This window comes from Halichoerus grypus, chromosome 11 (genome assembly GCF_964656455.1).
Source record: "Halichoerus grypus chromosome 11, mHalGry1.hap1.1, whole genome shotgun sequence".
Classification (NCBI taxonomy): Eukaryota; Metazoa; Chordata; class Mammalia; order Carnivora; family Phocidae; genus Halichoerus; species Halichoerus grypus.
The window spans coordinates 50,864,372-50,890,399 of NC_135722.1; the positions used below are offsets into that span (position 1 = coordinate 50,864,372).

Genomic DNA, 26,028 nt, shown 5'->3' on the forward strand with positions numbered 1-26,028 from the left:
AATCTATAAATACAGAAAGTAGATTAGCAGTTGCTCAGGGCTGTGAGGAAGAGGCAGATAGGGGAACAATAACCAATGTGTATGGGCTTTCTCTTTGAGGTGATGAAAAGTTTCCAAAATTAACTATGGTGGGTGCCTGGGTGGCTCAGTTGGTTAAGCGACTGCTTTCAGTGCAGGTCATGATCCCGGAGTCCCAGCATTGAGTCCTGCATCGGGCTCCCTGCTCAGCGGGGAGTCTGCTTCTCCCTCGGACTCTCCCCCGTCTCGTGCTCTCTCTCTCTCATTCTCTTTCTCTCTCTCTCAAATAAAGAAATAAAATCTTTAAAAAAATTAAATTAAATTAAATTAACTATGGTAATGGCTGCACATATATGCGAATATACTCATAACCATGGAATTATATGCTTTAAATGGGTTTAATTATATGGTATGTGCATTTTATCTCAATAAAGCTGTTTTTAAAAAATTGATGGGTCAGACCAGGGGCCAGGCAAATGTTTTTTTTGTAAAGGATCAGGCAGTAAATATTTTTTTTTTTTAAAGATTTTATTTATTTATTTGAAGAGAGAGACACAGCGAGAGAGGGAACACAAGCAGGGGGAGTGGGAGAGGGGGAAGCAGGCTTCCTGCCAAGCAGGGATCCCGATGCGGGGCTCGATCCCAGGACCCTGGGATCATGACCTGAGCCGAAGGCAGACGCTTAACGACTGAGCCACCCAGGCGCCCCTGGGCAGTAAATATTTTAAGCTTGGTAGACCATACAGTCTCTGTTACAACTACTCAATTCTGCTCTTCTTGTGTGAAAACAGCCATCGACAATATGTAAATGAGTAAAAGTGGCTCTTGTACCAATAAAACTTTGTATTTATGGACGCTGAAATTTGAATTTATGGAAATTTCACATGCCATAAAACTCTTCTTTGCATTTTTCCCCCAACTATTTAAAAATGCAAAAGCTAGTCTTAGTTTATAGACTGTAGGTGTGTTTAGTCAAGGGGTCAGCAAACTATGACCCCTTTCTAAAAACAGGAAGGGGGTCATAGTTTGCTGACCCCTTGACTAAACACACCTACTCCTCCCTCTGTGACAGCTTCAAGGATTAAGGAATTCTCTCTCCCTTACAATCCCCATAAACAAGAGTCAACTTTGATTCCCCTCTCAGTTTTTTCCCCCATACTACCGTCTCTACACATGGCTTTCCAAGACTCTGGGACATGAAATTCCAGCCAAGCACTTCATAGCAGGAAAACCTCCTGGACTCCATTTCCAAAATAGAACACTTGGCAAAAGAGTTGAGGGCTCACCATGTGTTCCTTTTAAATGCTACTCACCTTTAGGCGGTGAGGGGACAAGGGAAAAGGCTTGGGAACAGAGAATATAAAAGAGTAAGACAGGGGCACTTGGCTGGCTCAACTGGTAGAGCATGCGACTCGATCTTGGGGTGGTGAATTCAAGCCCCACATTGGGCAAAGAACTTACTTAAAAAAAAAAAGAGTAAGACAAACTCAAGTTCATCTTTAACAACCTTCAGGCTCCTAATCACTGTAAGAGGGAGAATTTAGGCATATATGTCAAAGAGCAATACCAAATAACTGTCCTTAAGAACAAAATGTATTAGTGTGTCATAGTACCACAGAGAAGGAAGAGGGAGTAGTGAAGATGTTAGCGGTTCTAGAAGCCTTTACTAAGAGGCATTTATTTATTCATTTGCCCAACCAGCCATTTAAAGGAGCAACACTATATGATATGCCCTGTGCCGGGATCCAAGAACACAGAGATTAATCAGACATATTTAAAGCACCAAGGTGAGGGGCGCCTGGGTGGCTTAGTCGGTGAAGCGTCTGCCTTTGGCTCAGGTCATGATCCCAGGATCCTGAGATCAAACCCCACATCGAGCCCCACATCAGGCTCCCTGCCTGCTTCTCCCTCTCCCTCTACCCCTCCCCCTGCTCGTGCTCTCTCTCGCTATTTCTCTCTCTCAAATAAATAAATAAAATCTTAAAGAAGGAAGGAAGGGAGGGAGAGAGGGAGGGAGGGAGGGAGGGAGAGAGGGAGGGAAGGACGGACCGACCAAGGTGAGACAGATAAAGAGAGAGTCAATCCTTGAAGGCAAGAACCACTGCTCTATGTGGAGGGTACGGCTGAATCTGTCCTCAATCCCAAGGACAGAGCCCAGAAACTCTCTCTCCAATCCTTCCAAACCCACACTGCCTCAGACCCACAGAGTTTTCCACTCTAAACTAATCGGGGAGCTTGCTCACCCCCCCAGAGACATCGGGAGCCTTGTGAAGTGATACATAGGACAAATCTCACAGATACAGCCTCGAATCCCACCTCTGCCACTTACTCACAAGGTCACCGTTGGCCTGTAAAATGCACACAACCTCACAGTGACAATGTGGAGAAAATGAGACAACGTAAGGCACAGTCCCTCACAGTGCCTACGTGTAGAAGGTGCTTCATAAATGTCTGACTCTTCTGAACCCAGCTCCCTTGGCAGGAGGGCTCATACTGTGGAGAATGGTGTGTCCTGAGTGACTAGCCCCTGGCCTCTGAGTCCCAGAGACTTCTAATCTTAGCTCCCGCTCCTCAAGATGCCAGGTGGCTAGATGAAAGATGGGCGAGTCAGCGCCACACTGCTGAGCGCACACCTACCTGACCTACACCTGCGAGGGCCTGGCATTGCGGGGCACCGAGCGGAGAGAGAAGCTCGATAGCAACACTATTAATGACATTTTCAGGCAGCATCATGGGTCACAAAGGATTCTTACCATCCATTATCTTATTGGAATCACATACTACCCATCAAAGAAAACCCTACCTTATAAAGAAACTATTCCCTAGACACCTTCCCACCTGATGTCTCCCAAACTTGCCATATTTTTTGCCTCCTGCCTTTACTCATGATCCTTTTTCCTGGGATGCTCCTCCTTCTTTTCATCAGTAAACCTTGCTCATCTTTTAAAAACCAAGTTTCAGTTTCACCTGCTCTGCAAAGCCCGCTCCTGACACCCCGTCAGTCAGAACGAGAGCCATCTCTGTTTACATCTCTGTTTACCTCTAGTTTATCATCTTTGGGATAAAATCCAAGTTCCTCCGTATGGCAAGAATCTGGCTAATGCCTGTCATTCCCACCTCATTTCATCTCCAACCTCTCCCTCCCTGTCCCATTGTTACAATCTATGCTCAAGTTAAAAGAACCACTGACTTCACACATCACACATTCATTCCTTCACTGGCTATACCCTTCCCACCTCTGTCCCCAGGTTAACTCCTCTGCATCTCTCAAAATTCATCTCAGGCATCACCTCGTCTGGGCTGTGTTTCCTGGCATCCTAGGATAAGTCAAATTTTCTCCTCTTAAAATTCCAGGAAAAAAAAAATTCCAGAGTATGCAGTACTAATCTCTCATCACAACACCTATTAGGACATGAATGTTCTTCTGCCTCACTAACATGTGAGCTCCTTGCAGGTAGAAAATTTGTCTTCATTATTAGTCTTTGCATATCCAGTACAGAGCAGACACAAAATATGTCTGGCAAAGGAAGAAAGAGAGAAAGAAGGAGAGTGCGGGAGAACAGGAGAACAAATAAGGGGAGGGTCACAAATCCTCATGTGGATCAGCCATTACGTCGAAAACCAATTGTTTCTGGGGCGCCTGGGTGGCTCAGTCATTGGGCGTCTGCCTTCGGCTCAGGTCATGATCCCAGGGTCCTGGGATCGAGCCCCGCATCGGGCTCCCTGCTCAGAGGGAAGCCTGCTTCTGCCTCTCCCATGCCCCCTGCTTGTGTTCCCTCTTCTCACTGTGTCTCTCTCAAATAAATAAGTAAAATCTTAAAAAAAAAAAAAAAAAAGAAAAGAAAACCAATTGTTTCTAATGCAATGCACATGCACAGACACGCACAGAGAGACTTGCATAAATAAACACAAACACCAGTTAGGTCACAGGCAAGGCCTTGGGAGCCAACCACCGATTCCTCCTTAGACAGGATGATTCAGAAGCTTATACCTGAAGCAGGGCTTTTCTCTCTCTCTGCGGGCTAAACCATTTCTGGCTGCTAGATGACCCACCCTTGCATTCTGCCTACCACCTTGTAGGGTCCAGATCAGCCTAGATTAATAGCATCTTTGGAGTCCCGATTATACTTCTGCCTCTGTTTCCACCTCCAGGTCCTGCATACTATGCTGCTGCCCAACCATTTGCTCTTAACCTTCTCTTTGATTCTTGACCCGGCTTACGGGCTTTCTCTTAACTCCTACGTCCTTGGCTCTGTGTTTCTCCCCTGCCTCCACTTCTTTTCATACACACAGACACATCTAGATACAGAAAGACACATAAAAATACAAAAAGGTGGGGCGCCTGGGTGGCTCAGTCGTAAGCATCTGCCCTTCCACTCAGGTCATGATCCCGGGGTCCTGGGATCGAGCCCCACATCGGGCTCCCTGCTCGGCGGGAAGCCTGCTTCTCCCTCTCCCACTCCCTCTGTTTGTGTTCCCTCTCTCGCTGTCTCTCTCTCTGTCAAATAATAAAATCTTTTAATAAAAAGTAAATTAAAAAAGGCATAAAATGACATACACACACATGCAAAGAAACAAACACAAGGCACATAAACCCAACTCCACATACAGACACACACACACACACACAGAAGTCTTACAAGTCTACCTAATCCCTGTCATCACAGGATTGCAGTCCAGAACAAACAAAGCAGACTCACCAACAAAGAGGAGGGAAGGAAAACAACAGTCTGCGTAGTGAGAAAGAATTTCCCTGTCTGTCAAAGCAAAGCACCGTCTGGGTTTTCCTGGAAACACGAGCGGTCCCATCTGGGGGAGCTGCTGCTTCATCCTGTATCTGGCCAAGGCACTGGGACAGATTGCAAACTAGGCCTACTCCCTCTGATGTGTAGCTCAGCTTGTCTGGCAACTGGTCCCCTGCCCTGAGTGCTGGCTGACAGGGCGTCTTCTGCTACCCCGGCACATGTTAGATTACCTCACCCTTATTCCTCTCGCAACTCCCACAGTCCTGCGCTCACTACTATCACGGCCCTGAAATGTGCTATTGTCACTGCCAGGTCACAGGTCTGCCACTCTCGCTAGCCTGAGGGCTTATCAACGGCAAAGAGTATCTTATTTTCATCTCTACTTTGCAGATGAGGAAAGGGAGGCTCCAAGTTACTTGGCCTTATCAATCTACATTGCAAAATTTGGATTTGAATTCAGGTCAGCTTCCAAAGCTTATGCTTAGACTTTTAAAAAGGCAATGTCCAAATACTTTGTTCTAAGAAACTCAGAAGAGTGTGGGCTGAAGGCATGAGCAAGGCTACAGAACTTGAACTCAATGGGAGTTGGGAGGTGAATGCTACAGCCACCCTATAATTAAGTATTTACAAGAAAAAATGTGGACAGGTCATTCCCTTAGCCTAAGGACCAGGTTTCACCTGAAGAATGATGTCATTCACAGTATCACTCATCTCTGTTCTGGACAAAAGGCCTGAGCAGACCTCAATCTGTGCTTTGCCTAGATTAGGGCAGGGGGTCAGAATGTTCTACAAAGCAGGAGATAAGATGGTGATTGCACCAGGAGGCTGGCAGGAAGCTAGAAGGCAAAAAACCAGAAGGATGCCGCCAAACTGTAACAATCCTTCAGGTCAAAGAAGAATTACTGTAGCAACAGACATGTCTACATAGAAACCTATGCTGAGGTTGTCTGAAAAACTGCAATTATTTCTTTTCTGCCCTATTTTGCATATAGTAAACCGAAGAAAGAAAAAAAAGGCAAAAGCGCCAGGCTGTCAAAGCTGTTCAAAGAGGAAGGAAGGAAATCTATGTTCAGGATTGGGTCCAGGGACCAAGGGGAGAGCGCTGCTTCCCATGGGCCAGCATGGCAGCAGCGGCGGGAATCAGAGGGAGGCCCTGAGCACAAGGTGAAGCCAGGAGAGATAAAACCAGGGCTACTTAGCCAGCTGCCTCTGACATCTCCCCTCCTGGAGCTCCATATAGTAAGTGCCAAGAATTTGATTCAGGGTCCTGGTATGTGGGTGAGAGGGAATTACCACCTGGGTTCTCCCATAACTTTCTTGCCATCTTAGCTTTTCCGTAAGTGACAGCTACAAAAAAGAAGAAGGAAGGAAAGAAGGAAGGGAGGAAGGGAGGGAGGGAGGGAGGGAGGGAAAAATAGAGGAAGGATTCTCCCAAAGAGGATGCCCCAGGGCTCTTCAGTCTGGTGTCCTCAAAAACCATCTATACCTACCCAGAAACAGGGAACCTAGCTCTCAGGTAGCTAACCAGGGATCTCTGCTTCCAGATACCACGGACACACAGACTTGGAAGACCCTCTGCATATCTGTCAAAGTTAGGAGTGAGGGAAATGGAGATAGAACTCAGCAGGGTTTTCAAAGTGTTTTCTATAGAGCCCTATGGGGTCCTAGGGGTTGGGCTACAGCAAGGCAAGTGGGAGGTGACCGCTATACCAACCAGTGTTGTAGTGACACTTTTATTTTTTTAACATCTTTATTTAGATATAATTTACATACCAATTTAGTGTACAACTCAAGAGTGCTTAGCATTTTCAGAGGTGTGCAACCATCACCACAAGTTTAGAACATTTCCATCAGCCTCGTGCAGATCTGAGTTGCAATAACCCCCAAAATGGATAACTATGAGCTAATTCAGTCTCAGTTTTCTTATTGGTTATATGGGAAAATTACTACCTATCCCACAGGTTTCTTTCTTTCTTTTTTTTTTTTAAGATTTTAATTTATTTTTTGACAGAGAGAAAGACAGCGAGAGAGGGAACACAAGCAGGGGGAGTGGGAGTGGGAGAAGCAGGCTTCCCGCCGAGCAAGGAACCTGATGTGGGGCTCGATCCCAGTACTCTGGGATCATGACCTGAGCCAAAGTCAGACGCTAAATGACTGAGCCACCCAGGCGCCCCTATCCCACAGGTTTCTTGTCAAGATTCCGTGTGAGAGTGTAGGGAAAGCCCCCAGCACGGGCCTTGCGGGTGGGAGCAGGGGGAGAGGACATAACACTTGTACCACCATGAACAAAACCACAGGCCAGGCACTTTCCACACGTGCTTTCATTTCGTCTTTGCTAGAATCCTTCAAGGCAGAGACTACTGCCCCCATTTGACCGTGAGGAAATGAAAGCTCACAGAGATTTAAGAAACTTTCCAAGGTCATACAACCAACAGTTGGTGAAAGGGCACCTGAATCCCTCATCTTTCTTGCTCCAAAGCCTGTGCATACTTTCGCTCAGTCACACAACCTTTCAGACTTCTGTCTTCTTTTTCTCTTTTCTTTATCTCTGCCCTCCTTGTACATGTTTTTCTCTAAGTCTTTCCTATTATTTTAACTACAGGGATTTTACCTCCATCCAGATTCTGTATGTGACTCACAGCATTGGGTAGAGGGCTAGGGAAGGAGTCACAGAGGTCAGACATACACATCACACACTAACGAAGCAATGCTGTATCTGGATCCTAGACCCCAGCACTCCTAGACACAGCCCGCCACTGACTCAGCCACCATCCTGGCCGGAACTCACAAATCCAAAGCACCCTGTCCCCATGCCGCTGACCAGCCAACCTTGTACTCTTGCTCTGCCCTACGGAAACAATTCAAGGGGCACTTAGTGATAAGATAGGATCATTGCCTTCAAATCAAATTTCAAAAATACTTAACGCATCACCTTTATGTGTAAGGCCCTGTACCAGGTACTGTGGGAGAAATAGTGATGAATAAGACCCGATTCTTGGCCCTGGAGGCACTCAGAGTCTAATAAGACAGACAACTAATTACAATACAGAGCAGAGCAATATGCCAAATGAGAGATTCATGCCAAGTACTCTGGAGCACGGAAGAGGAAAAATTACTTCCCACTGTAGGGAAACAACAAGATTTCTAGGAGAAAACATTTATTCTAGGCCAGTAGTCCTCAACCAGGGGCACTTCTTCGTTTTGTTGTTGTTGTTGTTGTTGTTTTAAGATTTTATTTATTATTTATTTGAGAGAGAGAGAGAGCACGAGCATGAGAGGGGAGGAAGGGCAGAGGGAGAGGGAGAAGCAGGATCCCCGCTGAGCAAGGAGCCCAACGTGGGACTCAATCCCGGGACCCTGGGATCACGACCTGAGCCGAAGGCAGATGCTTAACCGACTAAGCCACCCAGGCATCCCAACCAGGGGTACTTTTATTCCCCAGGGCAACTGACAATTGGCAAGAGAGACATTCTGGTTGTCACAACTTTGGGGGAAAGGAGTGATGGTGGACGTTTGCTGCTACCCATATCCAGTGTATAGAGGTTGAGGATGCTGCTAAACATCCTACAATGTACAAGATAGCTCCCCACAACAAAGAGTCATCTAGCCCAAAACGTCACTAATGCTGATTTTGAGACCCCTGACCTAGGCCTGTGTGGACAGGTGGAATTTTTACAGGCAAATGGGAGGCAGAGAGATGCTGAGATGAAAATTTATCTAAAGCAAAGGCAGGCGCCTGGGTGGCTCAGTCAGTTAAGTGTCTGCCTTCAGCTCAGGTCATGATCCCAGGGTCCTGGGATCAAGCCCCACGTCAGGCTCCCTGCTTAGCAGGAGGTCTGCTTCTCCCTCTCCCTCTGCTCCTCCCTCTGCTCATGCTCTCTCTCTCGCTCACTCTCTCAAATAAATAAAATCTTAAAAAAAAAAAAAAAAAGAGCAAAGGCACAGTGATGGGATATAAAGAAACATGTTTGAGATGGTTGTAGCCTAAAGTAAGGGAATACAGTGTAATGTGAACTAGTCAGGAAAGCTAAAGGCAGATTGTGGGAGCACTGAAGGGCCGGTTAGAGTTTAGATTGATTTAGTAAGTAAAGGCAGGCCACTCTTAAGTTCCATCATCTCCAAAACACAGTAACACCTAGCTCATAGAGTGGTTGAGCATTAAATGAAACTGTATATGCAACAGCTAGAACAGGGCTTGGCACACGGTAGGGATGCTCCTTTTCCACTGCACTCCCTTTACAAGGTAGAAGTAATGATCAGAGTTGTGCTTTAGTAATTCCAGCAACAGTGCAAAAAGACAAACTTACAGGCAAGATAATATAATCAAAACCATTAGGGCACAAAGCAAGACATTCTAATTATGTGCTAAACTGAGTTGTTTTGGACTGTGTGCTATGGGAGTTAGTCCTGGGATGAGAGAGAGATCAGTGCGGGGTGAGAAAGTCAGGGAAAGTTCATGAGAAGTGAGCCTGGAGCATTCCAGGAGATACCTAAGACTGATACGGACAGGGCCGAGGGCTGAAGGGGCGGGTAGAAATTAATCCCAGCCAGGGAGAACTAGCTGAGCAAAGAAAGGGTACTGCAACAAGCATGGAATGAGTTTGAGACAATGAGGGCCAGGGCCAGACAAGAGTGGTAGGAGGTACGTCCAGAGAGTCTTAAGAAAGACTAAGGCCAGATTTGAAGGGATGGAGTGCTTGGCACAGGAAGTCAGATGGAATCAGAAAAGAAAATCACGCAGGACATAGGAAACCGAAGTGTACTTGGGAAGATCATGGGCAGCATGGACAACGTGGCTGGTAGAGGGGAAACTAGAGGCAAGGGAGCACGGAGAGGTGTCCCCACAGCTGTCTGGACACAGAAATAAGGCCCAAAGCCTGAGGAGGGAAAGCAATTCTTAGTAATCATGCTAGTACTGGGCATAACGAAGCTACTCACCTGCATCCCACTTAGCCCAGGCAGGCCAGAGCACTGGCTATGTGCCTGAAGCCCATGGGCTTCTCTCCCTCCCTACATACCACCTCCTATCAAGTCCAACTCCTGCTGGCCTCTGGATTTTCCAAGTGGAGCCGCTCCTCTCAAGCTTTAGTTCCCCCAGCCCACACAGCCCTCCAGGACCCAGCAGGCCCCGTGAGGGGACAATGCAAAAGGGGGAAAGCAAATCAAGAGTCAGACGCCTAACCGACTGAGCCACCCAGGCACCCCTGTGCCAGAAACTTTCAACAGAACTTTTCTCACTGAGTTCTGGCAATAACCTTGCAAGGGTAGGAATCACTAACCACCATTTTACCTAAGAAAACTAAAGGGGAAGTCACTAAACTACTGTAATCGCAGTTCTTCCTAATTTCAGAATTTTACTCATTATTTAATCACGTGTGACATACAGACTACTAGAATGCAAGCTCTATAAAAGCTGAAATCTTATCTGTTTTGTTTGCTATAGAATCTGTAGCCCTATAATGGTGCCTGGCACATACAGGTATTCAATAAAAATCTGTTTAATGGCTGGATAAATGCCCTTGATTTCCCATGTAGGCTCCAGAGAAGAAAATAACACTGCTCTCAAAGTGTCAGGTCAGGTCGAAGGGACAGTGGTTGTAGACAGCCTTTCTCTGTCTACTTCAGACTGTCCAGACAACCCGACAGGACCATCCCCCTACAGCAAATCCTTTACCCATGGGCAGTGTTCCCACCAGAGGTCTCAGCAGAACACAGGCCATGAATTTCCACACTGGTGGGCTGGTCGAACTTCCTCCCAGCCTTGCAAGAAGGGTACCACTGCCAATATTCCCATCTTGTTCATCTGAAGGGCCCCCAGCCCACAACCTCTGCCAACTCACACTGAAGCAAGCAAAGATAGTACTTGAGCAGCCAAATTGGCTGCCCCACAAGCCACTGATTATATTTTCTATAAAATGCCTGCTAAGTCTCAGCTTGCCATAAATCTAATTTCATAGCTCACAGCAGAGTAAAGACAGCAATTAGAAATGGGGATGATCAAAGAAGAGACAGGGAAATTATGAGAAGAAATCACAACAATGGATATAGGAATCTAGGTACTGGGGTAATCGTGTAAGAGGCCCTGAAGACATGCTTTGAATGATCCAAATAAAGTCACCACTCTGTTCACAATAATCTGTAAAAAGAAAGACTTATTTCAAAAATGGCTAAAATTTTAAGAGCTCTAGAACTGAGGTTATAGTTTAGTCATCTGAAAAACTTACTGATATGAGGCTGAATAAATGAGGCCTCATAGGGTATCCCTTCAGACTTGCACTAAGATCCTTGGGGCATCAGCAGGGCTTTTTAAGTGGTCATGAAAAGCTCAGGTCCCTCATGGCCAGCACAAGCACAGTTTCATCTCTCACGTCTCAGTGCCCAGTAGCCAATATTCTAAGCTCTGAGCTGTCCACCCAACACTCTAGTTAGAACCTGACCTCCAAGGTCGTCTCATATGTTTAGACTGACTTAAACACACACACTTTGCTACCATTGCTTTCTCTTTCGAAGACAGGTGCTTGTGACTGATCATGAAAACCCAGACTGGCAGGCCCCCCTCACCACCAGAGGCCTGAGACTGCAGGGGCAGCAGCTGAAGCTAAGGCAAAGGCAGGAGCTACACTGAAAAAGAACAGCTCACCACTGGCACAGAGAAGAGCAGGGTGACAGCTTTTGTGTTATTTTAGAACAGTTTGTGCTGATGAGCTTTTTGTTGTGGTAACATTCCTCTAAAAAGAACATTTTCTTCCTCCCCTCATTGACAAAGCAATCAGCAGAAAGTGAAAAAAGGAGCAGATGACGAAGATATCCAGGAATTTGTAGATCTTGGATCATATCACCTTCTTAACTGGTGTGCCATCCATCCCCTAGTCCTGTGGCCAGGCCCCCAGAGAGAGATCAGGAAGCCTCTAGGGCTCATCTGCCTCCAGGAACATGGTTCTATTCTCAGCGCAGGCAAATAAAATTTGGGACCTTTGAGGGCCAGTGCCGCTTCTAGATGCAACCAAAAGTTCAGGTACCTTCATCGCGGTTGCTGTCCTTGCTCAAGGACCTACAGTTGCCAGGTTCAACAAGTAGACCTTGCTCAGCCAGGCTGTCTGGGTCCCCACTTTCCTTTCCAGATTTTTGTCCTGCAGTCTTCCACCACAGTCCTCTGTCCAACCAAACCCACCCACCACGCTCTTACTACCTCCACATCTGTACTCACACTGGTTCCCTGCTTACTCAGGCTGCCCCATTCCTTCCACTCCACCCGAACGTCTACTTTTGCTCCAGGAGGTCTATTTTTGTCCTCTTATAAATTCCTTAGACATTATCTAATTCAACCGAATGCAAGGATCCCCTTTGCTAACTAATCGGTGGAGTGCTATATTCTACCTGCCCATCTTCAGTGACAGGGAGCTCACTACATACCTACCAAGGAAGGCTCTTCTACGACAAGATGGCGCTGGTGACGATTCTTTATTCTAAATGAATATGCCCATATTTTATTTTGCTCACATTGGTCCTGGTTCTGCCCTTAGCCTAAGAGAAAGAGTACACCTTGCACAAACAATGAATCATGGAACACTATATCTAAAACTAATGATGTAATGTATGGGGATTAACATAACAATAAAAAAATTTAAAAAAAAAAAAAAGAAAGAGTACACCAGTACTTAACAGCATGAGCTTTGAAATCAGATCTGTGCTCATACACAGTGTGTCCTTGAACAGCCTTTCCAAGGCTCCAGTCCTTGACAATAATACCAACTTCAAAAGGCTGTTAAGAAAGGTAAAAGAGTTAATTATGCAAAGAGCTTAACACTGTGCCTGGCACGGAATAAGAACTCAATAAATGCTAGCTAGAGCTGCACTTTTCATCGCCTGCACCATCGTTACTTAACTCTGATTCCTCCACTCCTAATGTATTTGAAGACAGAAATTTTATTTCCCAGATCTCTTCTTTTCCAGGCTCCCGTTTCTCCACTAGACTGTAAATGATATGAGGACAGACGCTTGTGTCCTCTTTACAGCCTCATGTCTACCACAGTGCCTGGCACATACATAATACTAATAAATAACCAAATTCTATTGAATGTCTCCATTTCATAGTTTCCATGCCCTTCATCGTTCACTCCTTGCCGTACAGGTTCTCACTGTTCCAGGTGCTTCTGACAACGTGAGATTCAAAACTGAACTCAAAACTTAAAAGGTGGGCTGACGAGCAGGGTGAAGAGACTGGGCTTACCTCTCCCTCGTGACATGCACCATATCACTATTAAAGATCTGGCATAACTTGGCAGCTTCACCAAACTGCTGGCTCGTGTTGAGCTTGAAATCAACTGAAACCTTTACATCTTTTCACAAGTGATGACTTCGTACTCTGGGCTCTGTGGAATTGGAACTGTAGTGATGCCAAAAGGTGAGACAATAACAGAGCTTTTTCCATCTAGAGATTCCTCTCACTCCTACTATCTGGACTACTCAACCGGCTCCCAGCAACTGCGGCCTGCAATTCAGAATGATCTTTCTAGGAACATGTGTTTCTTCCTCCCAAACAGAGTATAAACTCCCAGAGGGCAAGATAAGGACCGCCTTGACTTCTCTCCTACATGCCAACACAGGGCTGAGCACACAGTAAGTACAGACGGATGCCCCCTCTGTCTGCAGCGGGATTACAATAAGGAGTCAGGGGAACTGTAGAGACCGACCTCGAGGCTCCCTCTCCCTCTCAGACAGCACAGCTCAGTCAGTGTTGTGCTTCTAGCTGGTAGGCAGATGGGAGCCAGTCCAGGCAGAGACACAGACATCAGGCCTGCACTCGGACCAGCGGGGTCCTATAGGGCTGTTCTGCTGAGAATCACCTCCCTTCGCAGGGAGGAGCTCCTAGAGAACAAGCCAACATCAAGAACATCTCTCCACGGGGAAGAGTATCTAGACAGCTTTTAGAGACTGTCCACACAGGAAGAGAAGAGAGCCACGGCAGGGTGAGAGAGCTCACCTCATCGCTTTCTTCCACATCCACATCGCCATTGGCATCATCGTCCATCAGCTTGTGGATGCTGCGGACGGCATCAAAGCTGAGCTTCTCATCCTCACTGTGGCACAGGGGCTTGTCAATCCGGCAAAACTCTGTACAGGAAAAGCAAGAGACAACATTACTGTGGGCCACCACTGGCCTTTACTACCCACCTGTCCCAGGGTCCGTAGCTTCCAGCAGCTAAAGCCTCATGTAGCCACCTCACTGGCTATTTGTACAGTGAGAAAACCATTTCATCCAGTCTTCAACCTTCTCCCCAAATCTCCCCCATTTAGGGACAATGCTTTATTACCCTAATCTTTCCCTGCTGGCAGGGAAGTCAAGCATAAGACCAGGAATACACTGGGATCTAGACAAAGAATATGAATAGGTAACTCACACAGAAAAAAATATAAATGAGAGAAAATACAAATAGCCAACGGACACAGGGAAAAAAGTTTAGCCTTACTAGTAAGTGAAGAAATACATGTTCAAATAAAATACCATTTTTAGTCAGTCGATAAATAAATGTGCATTAATACAGTCTTTCTACAAACAGGAACACAGCCCATTCCCTGCAGTGCCAAAATAATATGTATTTTCCTTCTCATTCACTTTGTCACTGCTGGGAGTAGCAGAGTGCCAGCCACGGGCTAGCTACAGAAAGCCTTCACGTGCGGAGCCTGCCCACAGCGAGTTACAGTCAGCGATAGCCATCAGGCACCCACGGTCCTGAGCACATCAGCTGCAACAGCGTGGGAGGCCCGCAGGGCAGCTTCCCCCACCACCGACACACAGCCATGTAGCACTAAAGCCAACACAAGAGCTGAGGCCACCTAACCCTCTCTTGGAACCCCGGGAAACACTATGCATACGGCAGAAAGAGCCTGGCATCTCGTCTTAGCTCTACCGTGTGACCCTAGGGAGGTCACTTCCCTTCTCCGGCCTCAAGCTCACTAACTGAAAAAGACATTGTAAGTGAAGTTTCCAGTATGTCTTCCAATTCTTAGATTCTAAAATTCCTCTTTCCCTTTGACCCTGATCTTGATAACTTCTCTCCAGCAAAAACTCCTCAGATCACTCCCAAAGAAGAAGCTGTCACAGGGGCGCCTGGGTGGCTCAGTCGTTGAGCGTCTGCCTTCGGCTCAGGTCATGATCCCAGGGTCCTGGGATCGAGCCCCGCATCGGGCTCCCTGCTCCGCGGGAGGCCTGCTTCTCCCTCTCCCACTCCCCTTGCTTGTGTTCCCTCTCTCGCTATCTCTCTCTCTGTCAAATAAATAAATAAAATCTTAAAAAAAAAAAAGAAGAAGAAGAAGAAGCTGTCACAGAAGAGAAAGCAAGGACAGGGTAAAGAAGCTGCTGCTGTGAAGCCTTCTAGAAGGCAATGGTCAAAGACCTGTCTGCGGATCAGAAACACTGACAGCACAGGACAAGTCACCTCTCTCTCACTGGCTAGTTGCTCAAATCCTTTTCAAAATGAGGGAGGGCTATAAATGTTAAATGCGGAAAATGTCCCAGTTGTGACTCAATAAAAACATGTTGGATACTGGAGCTCACAGATGTTAACTGATGTGTCCAAAGTCAAAGACAGCTGAAGAGCCACAGCGAGAGCCCAGGTCTATCGACTCCCAGGCCCGCACTTCACCTGTCCGCCTTTATGCCAAGGCGCCCAAACAGCTTTAAGTTGGGTTTCATCTTCTGGAAGTCACAGATGGTAAAAAGGACACTGAAGAAATGGCTTCATAGAAGACAAAAAGTAAGATAAATAGTATACATGCCAAAGAAATATCTCCATATAACCTTATATTCTTCTACATTTGTCTTACAAGTTGAAGTGGAGAGTGGAGGGTGGGGTGAGGCGGTGGTGGGTACCCAGGGAAAGAGAAAAATGCAGCCAAAGATTAAGGCATTGTTTCTCAACTTCCTCACCAATAAGAGCTCTTGGCATGATTGTTTCATTTATGGACTCCTATCCATGAACTACCTATCTAAACGGAATTGCAGTTAAGTACTGACTGGTTCATAGATGGAAGCACACAGCCCTGGGGATTAGCATTACCAACATAATGCTTTCCTGCCCTTATTCCTGTTTTTGTGTCCATCAAAGGCACATATAATTGCCTATCAGAATAAGAAAAAAAATTTTTTTAATTGCCTATCAGAGATTTTTGATCAGCCTATGATGTGCCCATTTAAACAACATTTATTGCGTGTTCTTTATATGTCAGGCTCTGTAATCAGCATGGGGCATAAAGAGATGAGTCAGATCTCATCCCTGCCCTCAAGGAGCTTAATTATAAATGTAGGGGAGAGAGGTGACTAAAACACTAAGTGCTAATTACCATGATAGAAACAATCAGGATTACCCTAGGGGTCAGCAAACGTTTTCTGTAAAAGGCCAGACAGTAAATATTAGGATTTATGAACCAGATAGCCTCTGTTACAACTACTTTATCATTGAGCACAAAAGCAGCCATAGACAAAACCTAAGTGCATGAGCTTAGCCGTGTTCCAAGAAAACCTTATTCACAAGAACAGGTGGTGGGCTGAATTTGACCCCTGGGTCATAGTTTGCTGACCCCTGTTCTAGAAAACCACAGGTAGCACACCAGAACCACATTAGGTTGACAGATTTTTGACCCAAAGGAAAGAAATTCAATCTTTTCATTAGCCTGTATCCACACACAGGTCTATCATAAGTAAAGCACAGCTTTTTTTTTTTTTAAGTTTTATTTATTTAGGTAATCTCTACACCCAACATGGGGCTCCAATTCACAACCCCGAAATCGTAAGTCTCATGCTCTTCCAACTGAGCCAGCCAGGTGTGCCAAAGCATAACTTCTAAAAGGCTTTTTTAAAATGCTGAATGAACTAGTTCACTGAGCTCTAGGGCTGTGGGGGTCTCCAGGCTGGGTACCGTTGGCCTTAAGGTCAGCCAGCCCCTTTCTTGAAGGCCTATGGCAGGTCCAAGAAGTTTGGGCTTCAAACACTAGGCTCTGGTTTGTAACCTGATCAGACACACAGGTGATCTTTGCTGCTGGCATCATCTGGCATAGAGAAGGATTAAAGGGATTGAGGATAAAGGAGTACAAAATCTTGATGTCCCATAAGGCCATAGAACCCTGTTCAGAAAAAGCACGTTAGCCAAAATTCACTAATGACTCCTGCTACCAAGCATTTCCTAGGCTGTCTCTCTCTCCTTCCTGAATCTATCATCTCTTATATATTCCGATCTGCCAAGGCTTCCCAGAACCATCTGGAAATACCTTAGAAGATCCAACCATTTAGCAACACATTATTAATAAGAGCCCTGGACTTGGAGTCAGAACACGTATGTCAAAATCCCAGCTCCATCAGTTACAACTATATGATGTTGGACAAGTTGTTTAACTTCTCTTAGCTTCCAATATCTCATTTGTAAAATGAGGATAATTATATCTGCTTACATGGTTTTTGCAAAAATTAAGGGTTTTTGCAAAAATTAAGACCACATTTGTTCAAACACCTAGCATAGGGCATGCATAAAGCTGACAATCAATACATTGGTAGTTTCCTTCTTTCCTCCCAGAGCAGCAGGTGAACAGCTCCCATCCTCTGCTAATCAGCCACTCTCCCTGTCAGACTATGAAGAATCAAATATAGGATATACAGTCCAATCAGATCGATCAGCATATGTTCTAGATGAGCTGGCAAGTGATTATGACAATGGCCTATATTCCCACAACATTTATTTGTCTATCGCTGATAACATTCATCATACTGTGTTGCAGTTCTATCTGTCTTCCCCATCAGACTGTGATTTCCAGAAGGGCTTGGGACAATGTCCCCAGCCCCAAGCAAAAGCTAGGGTCTTGATAGATGCTCAGGAAATGTTTTTTGATGAATAAATACCAACTAACAATTACGTGTAGGATTTCTCTAGGCAGAAAAGAGAATACTAAGTAAAAAGAATAGTATAGGACCAGGTTTTTATTTGTTTGATCTCAGGGCCCCTGTATACTCTTGAAAATTGAAAATCCCCAAACTGATATTTACCATATTAGAAATTAAAATACAAATTCTAGTAGCAATTAATTCCTTTTAGACCACTAAATCTCCTATACATTAATATAAATAACATTTTTTATGAAAAATAACTGTTTTATGGAAAAAATGTTTTCTGAGAAGGGTGGGATTGTTTTACATTTTTGCAAATCTCTTTAATATCTGGCTTAATGGAAGATGGCTGTAGTCTTATATCTATTTCCACATTCAATGTGTTGTTTTGATCCAAGATCAAAACAGGTATGTAGTTGGAAAAGAGAAGAGTATTTTAATAACCTTTCAGATAACTGTGAACATTCTTCTCTAATATTACATCAAAACTCAACAAGTGGTAGGTTTATTAAAGATTAGTTGCCGTGTGAAATTTGAAACTATCTGGATGAACTTTTTGTACTCTATCACGTTAAAATCTATTGCTCTATCTTGCACTTTGAATAATCTTTTATCCAGGCGTGATTTTGTAACATGATGCACTGATCACATGGAAACTAGTGATTCAATGAGTTAGGCAGAGCTTCCGAATTTGACCCATTTCATCTATACAATATCAAAATAATCAGTTATTAGTATCACCACTAATTTCATCAGGAAACTTTTATTATTTATTTATTTATTTGAGAGAGAGATTGAGAGAGAGCTTGGGAGGGGGGCGTGGTGCAGAGGGAAAGAATCTCAAGCAGACTCTGCACTGAGCACGGAGCCTGATGCGGGGCTTGATCTCACAACCCTGAGATCATGACCTGAGCCAAAATCAAGAGTCAGACACCCAACCAACTGAGCCACCCAGGCACCCCTATTTTTTTTTAAGTAGCCTCCACGCCAAGCATGGAACCCAACATGGGGCTTGAACTCACGACCCTGAGATCAAGACCTGAGCTGAGATCAAGAGTTGGACCCTTAACCGACTGAGCCACCCAGGTGCCCCCATCAGAAAAGCTTGAAATCTGGGGAAGCTGTCAAGCTCACAGTGGCAGATACAAGTTTTCCACAATTCTAAGTTTTAAATAAAAGCTAGAATTTTATCATTGGCAACAAATACTACCAGTTGTTTTCCTCTAAGTAGCAGACTCACCTCATTCATTTTCAAGAAAAGATCTGCCAAATAATTAGTTTGAGTAACTATAGTTTATCTGTCAGTTATTCTTTCAAATAAAAATAGTGTTCCCTGGGGCGCCTCAGTGGCTCAGTTAGTTAAATGTCTGCCTTCGGCTCAGGTCATGATCTCAGGGTCCTGGGATTGAACCCCACATCGGGCTCCCTGCTCAGTGGGGAGCCTGCTTCCCCCTCTCCTCCCTGCTCGTGCTCTGTCTCGCTATCTCTGTCTCTCTCTCTCAAATAAATAAAATATTTTTAAAAAATAAGTGTTCCCTGAAGAAAGGAGGTAGTTCAACTTGCAACTCGATGGCACAAACACTCTTTCTTGAAATAAACATCAAACTTCTACCTGCAGCAAAAGTGCTTTATGCATATTTCCTGTTTCATCACAGAGAGTACTAAAGAGACATGTATTCGGGTGATACAATTTAATAAAATTCATACATTTTTACTTATATATTTTTTTTAAATTCTTTTTTAAACAGAGCACATGGAGGTGAGAAAAACAGTGACCACCAGCACAGTTCTGTGGCACTGCTCTGACTCCTGATAAGGAACCAACAGTTTTACCTAACTGCTTTCGTGCCATTGGTGCAAATGTAGACACGGTGAAAAAAAGCAAATAACATCTTAGCATTATTATTAAAATGTCTTTGACCTTTTGGACCCCTGAAAAGATCCTGGTGACCCCCAATGGTCTGCAGACCACACTTTGTTAATCACTGGCAGGCAAAACCACAGTCTTTCCCTCATGTCCCAATCTCCTCTCCTTTCTCCAGGCAGAGCCAATCACCGACTGCTCTATGCTCCAAAGGACTTTATACATAACTCTGTTATGTTAATTCTCATGCTCTGAGTTGTTCACATGCCACATCCAGGAAAGGGCAAGGACTAGGTTTGACTCACTCTATCCCTCAGGGCCTAGTATGGCCCCATCACGAACATCTACCGTCAAGCAGGAAATCAGGAAACACTGGCTGAATGAATGAATGCGTGCATGAATGGATTCATAACAAACTGTATCTCCCCCAGGGACAAGAGAATTCCTGAGTACAAGCGACCAACTCCTCCCACCAATATCCACCATCCACCTGATGCCTCTTCTCTTTCAGCCAGTTTCTCCTCACTGAACAGTAATTCATCCCCCTGAGACCACGCATCTGCAGGCGTGCAAAGCAGAGCCCCTGCAGCTGGGCCTGACAATGGATTGTCTGGTGTGAGACACAAGCCCAAAGGGAAAGAAGTGAGAAGAACAGCAGTCAAGGAAGAAGGCATAGATAAGGAATAGAGAAAGGCCCTGGTCAAACTGTTCCTTACCACTTGGCTGGCACCTGAACGGAATCTGGAAACTGCTGAATTTTGCCAGCAGGAGCGTCACCTGTTGCGAATCATTTCTCCACTTCACCTCCCACCCCACAAAGTGGGACCAGGAAGCTCTGCAGGAACTCTTGATGGGATCAGAATCCACGCTTACCCTTAGAAAGGGCTCAAAAGACTGTTAAGAGCACCAGCCCTGGGAAGACTCAGGTTCGATCAAGGACCCTGACATTCCAGAGATAAACCAGCACAGAACCTAAATAAGGCTGAGGCTGGGGGTCTGGGGAGGGGGATGGGGTGGGAGGAGGAAGTACCCTCTACACAAAAATGTAAAGAATGAGAAGGGGGGGAGCCTGGGTGGCTCAGTTGTTAAGCATCTGCCTTGGGCTCAGGTCATGATCCCAGGGTCCTGGGATCGGGTCCTGGGATCAAGCCCCGCGTTAGGCTCCCTGCTCAGCGGGAATCCTGCTTCTCCCTCTCCCACTCCCCCTGCTTGTGTTCCTGCTCTCACTATCTCTCTCTCTCTCTCTAATAAATAAATAAAATCTTTAAAAAAAAAAAAAAAAAAAAAAAAGAATGAGAAGGGGAACTGGTTTGGGACCCAGAACAGGCAAAAAAAAAAGGGCCCCCTTGGAACACAGCACATAGTAGGTCTAGCCACAGAGGAAAGAGGAGTCAGCTCCCTGGGGCTGAGTGAAATCCAGCCTCTTGAGGGATGTTCTTGCCCCTGTTAGAACATCATGTCCTCATATCCAAGCAGAGGCCCAGCTCTCCTCAGCAGCGGGGCAGGAATTCAGAAGAGCTTTCCTTATGGACAAAGCTGGCACTGGTTTCAGCTACCCAAGCAGCAATGACACAAAAGACTTCCCATGTCTCCCCCCAAGGAGAACACATCAAAAAATAACCCATACAACACCAAGAGTGAACCCTAAGGGAAACTATGAACTTTGGGTGATTAGGATGTATCCATGTGGGCTCATCCTTGGCAAAAAAATGTACCACTCTGGTAAGTAACATTGGTAATGGGGTTGGCTAAGCATGTGTGGAGGCAGAGAATATGTGGGAAATCTCTGTACCTCCCTCTGAATTTTGTTGTAAACCTAAAACTGCTCTTAAAAAAAAAAAGCAGTCTACCATATGCGTATGATCAGTAAACGTTTTTACAATTCTTACTAGCATACTTTAAAAAAATATTATATATGTTTATTATAATGCAAGATAACTATATTTTCACTCTAACCTATGATCTGAATACTCCAGTAACAATTTTTTTAATTCATATGAAATATAATTAAAGAAAGCCCTCAATGGAAAAGAAAAAATTCACAGCCTTGACAATGTATAGAGCTTCAATGTGCAACATACTGAGATACGCCTCTGATTCCATGAGCATTCCTGACTTTGTACCTCTTCTAGCCTTACTTCAGTCAGCTTACAACTGCAGTTATTTGAGGGTATCTGAGGGCAGAGCTCATGTCTTTTTCATTTTTTCATAGCACCTACTACCACCTCACACATGATACACTTGTTGATTTGCTCAGTGCCCATCTCCCTCCAAGAGAAGTAAGGCTCACAAGAGCAGTGACTTTTTTGTTCTCTGCAGTAACCCCAGGGACTCAGACAGTGCTTGGCACACGGGAGGTATTCAATATAGATCTGCTAAATGAATGAACAAATCTTTCTTTTCCTGAGTGTGCAAAGCAAATGTCTCCTCCAGACCTGACTTTTAAATGTTGAAGTTTTAAAGAATCTGCATTTGGTCCAAGGCTCTCTTCTCTTCATACTACTCTCAGATCTCTCTCTCCTCACAGCCTTGATTACCATTTAAAGAAATTACTAGTCATTGCCAACTCCCCCAAAAGGCAAAATGATGTTTCTGCTGCAAGTTTCACTTGTGACCCTCAGAAACCCACAGAAGCCAACTACCTACTAAGCATCTCCACACAAGGATGTTGACAGGAACACGAACGCATCATGTCTAAACCTAAACTCATTAGTTTCCCCCAAACTTTCTACTTCTTCAGTTGCTTGTGTCAAAAACCTTCACATCTCACTCTCCCTCACTCCCCACTTCTAAACAAGCACCGATCCTAGTTCAAGACTCAACTATTCCAAATCCTCCTCCCATCACAGGGAGATATTCTGAATACTTGACGAGCCATCAGCAGGAACGCTACCCACAGGCAATGCGAGTGCATGCCAGCTGATTGATCATCTGTCCACGTCATCTCCCTACTCAAAACCCTTCAAGGGGCGCCTGGGTGGCTCAGTCGTCAAGCGTCTGCCTTCTGCTCAGGTCATGATCCCAGGGTCCTGGGATCGAGCCCCGCATCGGGCTCCCTGCTCAGTGGGGAGCCTGCTTCTCCCTCTGCCTCTGCTGCTCCCCCTGCTTGCTCTCTCTCTCTCTCTCTCTCTCTCTCTCTCTCTGTGACAAATAAATAAATAAAATCTTAAAAAACAAACAAACAAACAAAACCTTCAAAAGCTTTTCATTACTCTTAAGATGAAGTTCAAATTTCTTAAAGCGGCCTGCAAGGCCCAGAATGATTTGTCACCTGCCACCTTTCTGGTCTCATGTCCAGCAACTCCCGTAGCCTTGTGCGATCCTTCTTTGATGTTCCAAGTTTCTCCCCTCCTGTCCACATATAGCACGTTGGTTCTCAACTCCAGCTGCATATTAGACCCACTTAGGGAGCACCGATGTCACTGATGCCCAAGCCCCATCCCAGACCAGTCAAATCGGTATCTCTATGGGCGGGACCTAGGTATGGGTTTGGTTTTATGGGGGGTTTTGCTTTTTTGTTTTTCTTTGAGATGTAACATACATACAGCGAAGTGTATAAATAAACATATAGATCAACCAACTTTTACATGTGTATATATCTAAGTAACTACCACCAAAATCAAGAAATAAAACATTCCCAACACTCTAGGAAGACTTCCTCCCTCTTGCCCCTTTCCAATCAATACTACCACGACCACGATCTCTCCCCACCCCATAGTAGTAACGGCTCTTCTGACTTTTATCACCATACATGAGTTTTACCTTTTCTTGACATTTATAAAAATAGAGCATGGATATTTCTTAAGGCAGAATTGCACACAATAAAATGTCTCCATTTTAAGTGTACAGTTCAGTGTGTTTGACAAACATATGCACTTGTATAACCACCACCCCAATCGGGATATAGAACATTCCATCACCCCAAAATGTTCCCACTTGGTACTTCACTGCCAAACCTCATCTGCCGCCCCACATAACCACTGATCTGATTTCTATCATTATAAATTAGTTTTGCTTGTTCTAGGACTTCAAAGAAATATAATCACCAGTATGTACTCTTTTGTGTCTGGTGGCTTTTGCTCAGCATTCAAAAGATTCAACCGTGTTGTCACATGAATCGGTTTTCTCCATGTTATCACTGAGTAACATTCCACTGAATGAAGAGACCAAAATTTGTTTATCCATCCACAAGTTTTTAGCTATCACAAATAAAGTGCTATGAACATTCATGTACAAGTCTTTGTGTGGACATGTTTTCATTTTTCTTTAGTGAAAATGAGTTTTTCATCCTGAGTTCCAGTAGGAGTGGAACCTCTGGGTTATATGACAGATTTGTTTAGTATGTTTAACTTTCTTTTTTAAGATTTTTATTTATTTATTTGAGAGAGAGAGAATGAGAGAGAGAGCACATGAGAGGGGAGAGGGTCAGAGGGAGAAGCAGACTCCCTGCTGAGCAGGGAGCCCAATGCGGGACTCGATCCTAGGACTCCAGGATCATGACCTGAGCCGAAGGCAGATGCTTAACCGACTGAGCCACCCAGGCACCCCTTTAGTATGTTTAACTTTTAAGTGCCAAGCTCTTTTCCAAAGTAGTTGTATCACTTGATACTCTCCCCAGGAAGCACGAGTATGAAGCACCAGCCCAGCTGATTCATATACTCTCTTATACCTGGTGATGCTAATGTGCAACCCAGGGTGAGAATAACCTAGAATTCCTATTTGCCCAAAGGATACAAAAATACAGATTCGAAGGGGCACAAGCATCCCGATGTATCAGCATTATCAACAATAGCCAAACTATGGAAAGAGCCCAAGTGTCCATCAACTGGTGAGTGGATAAAGAAGATGTGGTATATGATGAGGGAGCAGAAGGCAAGCTGAGGACAAAGCACAAGCTGACACCCCACAACACCCCCCCCAGGTGGGATATGTGTGACATTCCTCAGGTACTCTGGGCTGCCCTAAAGCTAAGGGAAGGGAAAACAAATGGGTAACTGACATAGATCACAGTCCTGCAGGACAAGAGTCTCCATCATTTTACAAATGTCTTAGTGATTTACAAGGAAAAAGCATTCTCATCAATAGCCTAACTTTCAGAAACCCATAGACTCAATTTTCGGGAGCCCTAACATCACTCTCTCCTCCATAGTGATGTAGAAAACAAAGGTAGAGGGAATGTAAATAAAATAAAATTGCCTTATAACCTGCAGCCCATTGACAAATACTTGAGGCAGGCAGAGTATGACATTCCGCCAGGAAAGTCCCAGCTGTCTTAAAGTTAATGCCTTACTAGAAGGAAAAACCATCCTAACTTGACAATAGCCAGGCCTCCACCATCCTGTGAGTCTTCTTTAGCATATGAAAGTTCTTTTGGACACCTCCCTTTGTCCTTACCTCCCCCCACTCCCAAGTATATAATCAGCCATTCCTCACAACCCCAGTGCAGCAGCTCTTTCTACCCATGGGTCCTGTCCCTGTGCTTTAATAAAATCACCTTTTTGCACCAAAGATGTCTCAAGAATTCTTTCTTGGCCATTGACTCTGGAGCTCACCAACATTCCAAAACTACATCAGTATATACATACACAATGGAATATTACTCAGCCATCAAAAAGAATGAACTCTTGCCATTCGCAAAGACGTGGATAGATCTAAAGGGTATTATGCTAAGGGAAATAAGTCAGTCAGAAAAAGACAAATACCATATGATTTCACTCATATGTGGAATTTAAAAAACAAAACAGATGAACATATGGGAGGGGTTTGGGGGGGAACAAACCATAGGAGACTCTTAAAGATAGAACAAACTGAGGGTTGATGGAGGGAGGTGGGTGGGGGATGGGTCAGATGGGTGATGGGCATTAAGGAAGGCACTTGTTGTGTGGAGCACTAGGTGTTGTACGTAAGCGATGAATCACTGAATTCTACTCCTGAAACCAATATTGCACTGTAAGTTAACTAACTAGAATTTAAATAAAAATTTGAAGGAAAAGAAAAAAAGAATAACCTAGAATTTCTTTTGTATGGAAGCCTCCTCATTCTTTCTTGACCTGCAGACTCTGACTCATACTGTTGGTCTGAACTTAAACACTTTTTCTTCAAAGAATCTTCCTTGATCAACTTCCCTGCCAAACTGGTTTAGGCCCACATTATACATTCTCTAAAGCACCCTGTATTTTTTATTGATAACACTTTTCACAATTATAATTATTTGTGTGATAATTTGCTTAATATCTTTCTTCTCCACTAACCTGTAAGTTCCACAGTGGCAGGAACCATGGCTGCCTTCGTGGCTGAATCCTGACTTCGAGCCAACACCCAGCACCTAGCAAAGTCCCTAGCACAACAGCTGGGCTCCAGTGAATATTCACTGAATAAACAAATGAATGCCCAGAAGAACTCAGTTGATGAAAGAGCAAGCTGAAACAGAGATGAACAGACACAGTCCTTGCCCACAGAAAGTACGAGAATGAGCACAGTATATGAATCACAAAGACACAAAATAGAATATGGTAAGACACAAG

General features: G+C 44.7%; 1 protein-coding gene across 5 annotated transcripts in view; it reads right to left on the reverse strand.

Annotated features, from left to right (window-relative positions):
* The window catches only part of STIM1 (stromal interaction molecule 1), a 187,318-nt gene that overhangs the window by 68,966 nt on the left and 92,324 nt on the right, over positions 1-26,028 (reverse strand). For all 5 annotated transcript variants that reach the window (XM_078058475.1, XM_078058476.1, XM_078058477.1 and 2 more), the window contains exon 2: positions 13,747-13,877. In XM_078058475.1, coding sequence (XP_077914601.1) covers positions 13,747-13,877 — 131 coding nt within the window. The remainder of the gene's footprint in view (positions 1-13,746; positions 13,878-26,028) is intronic.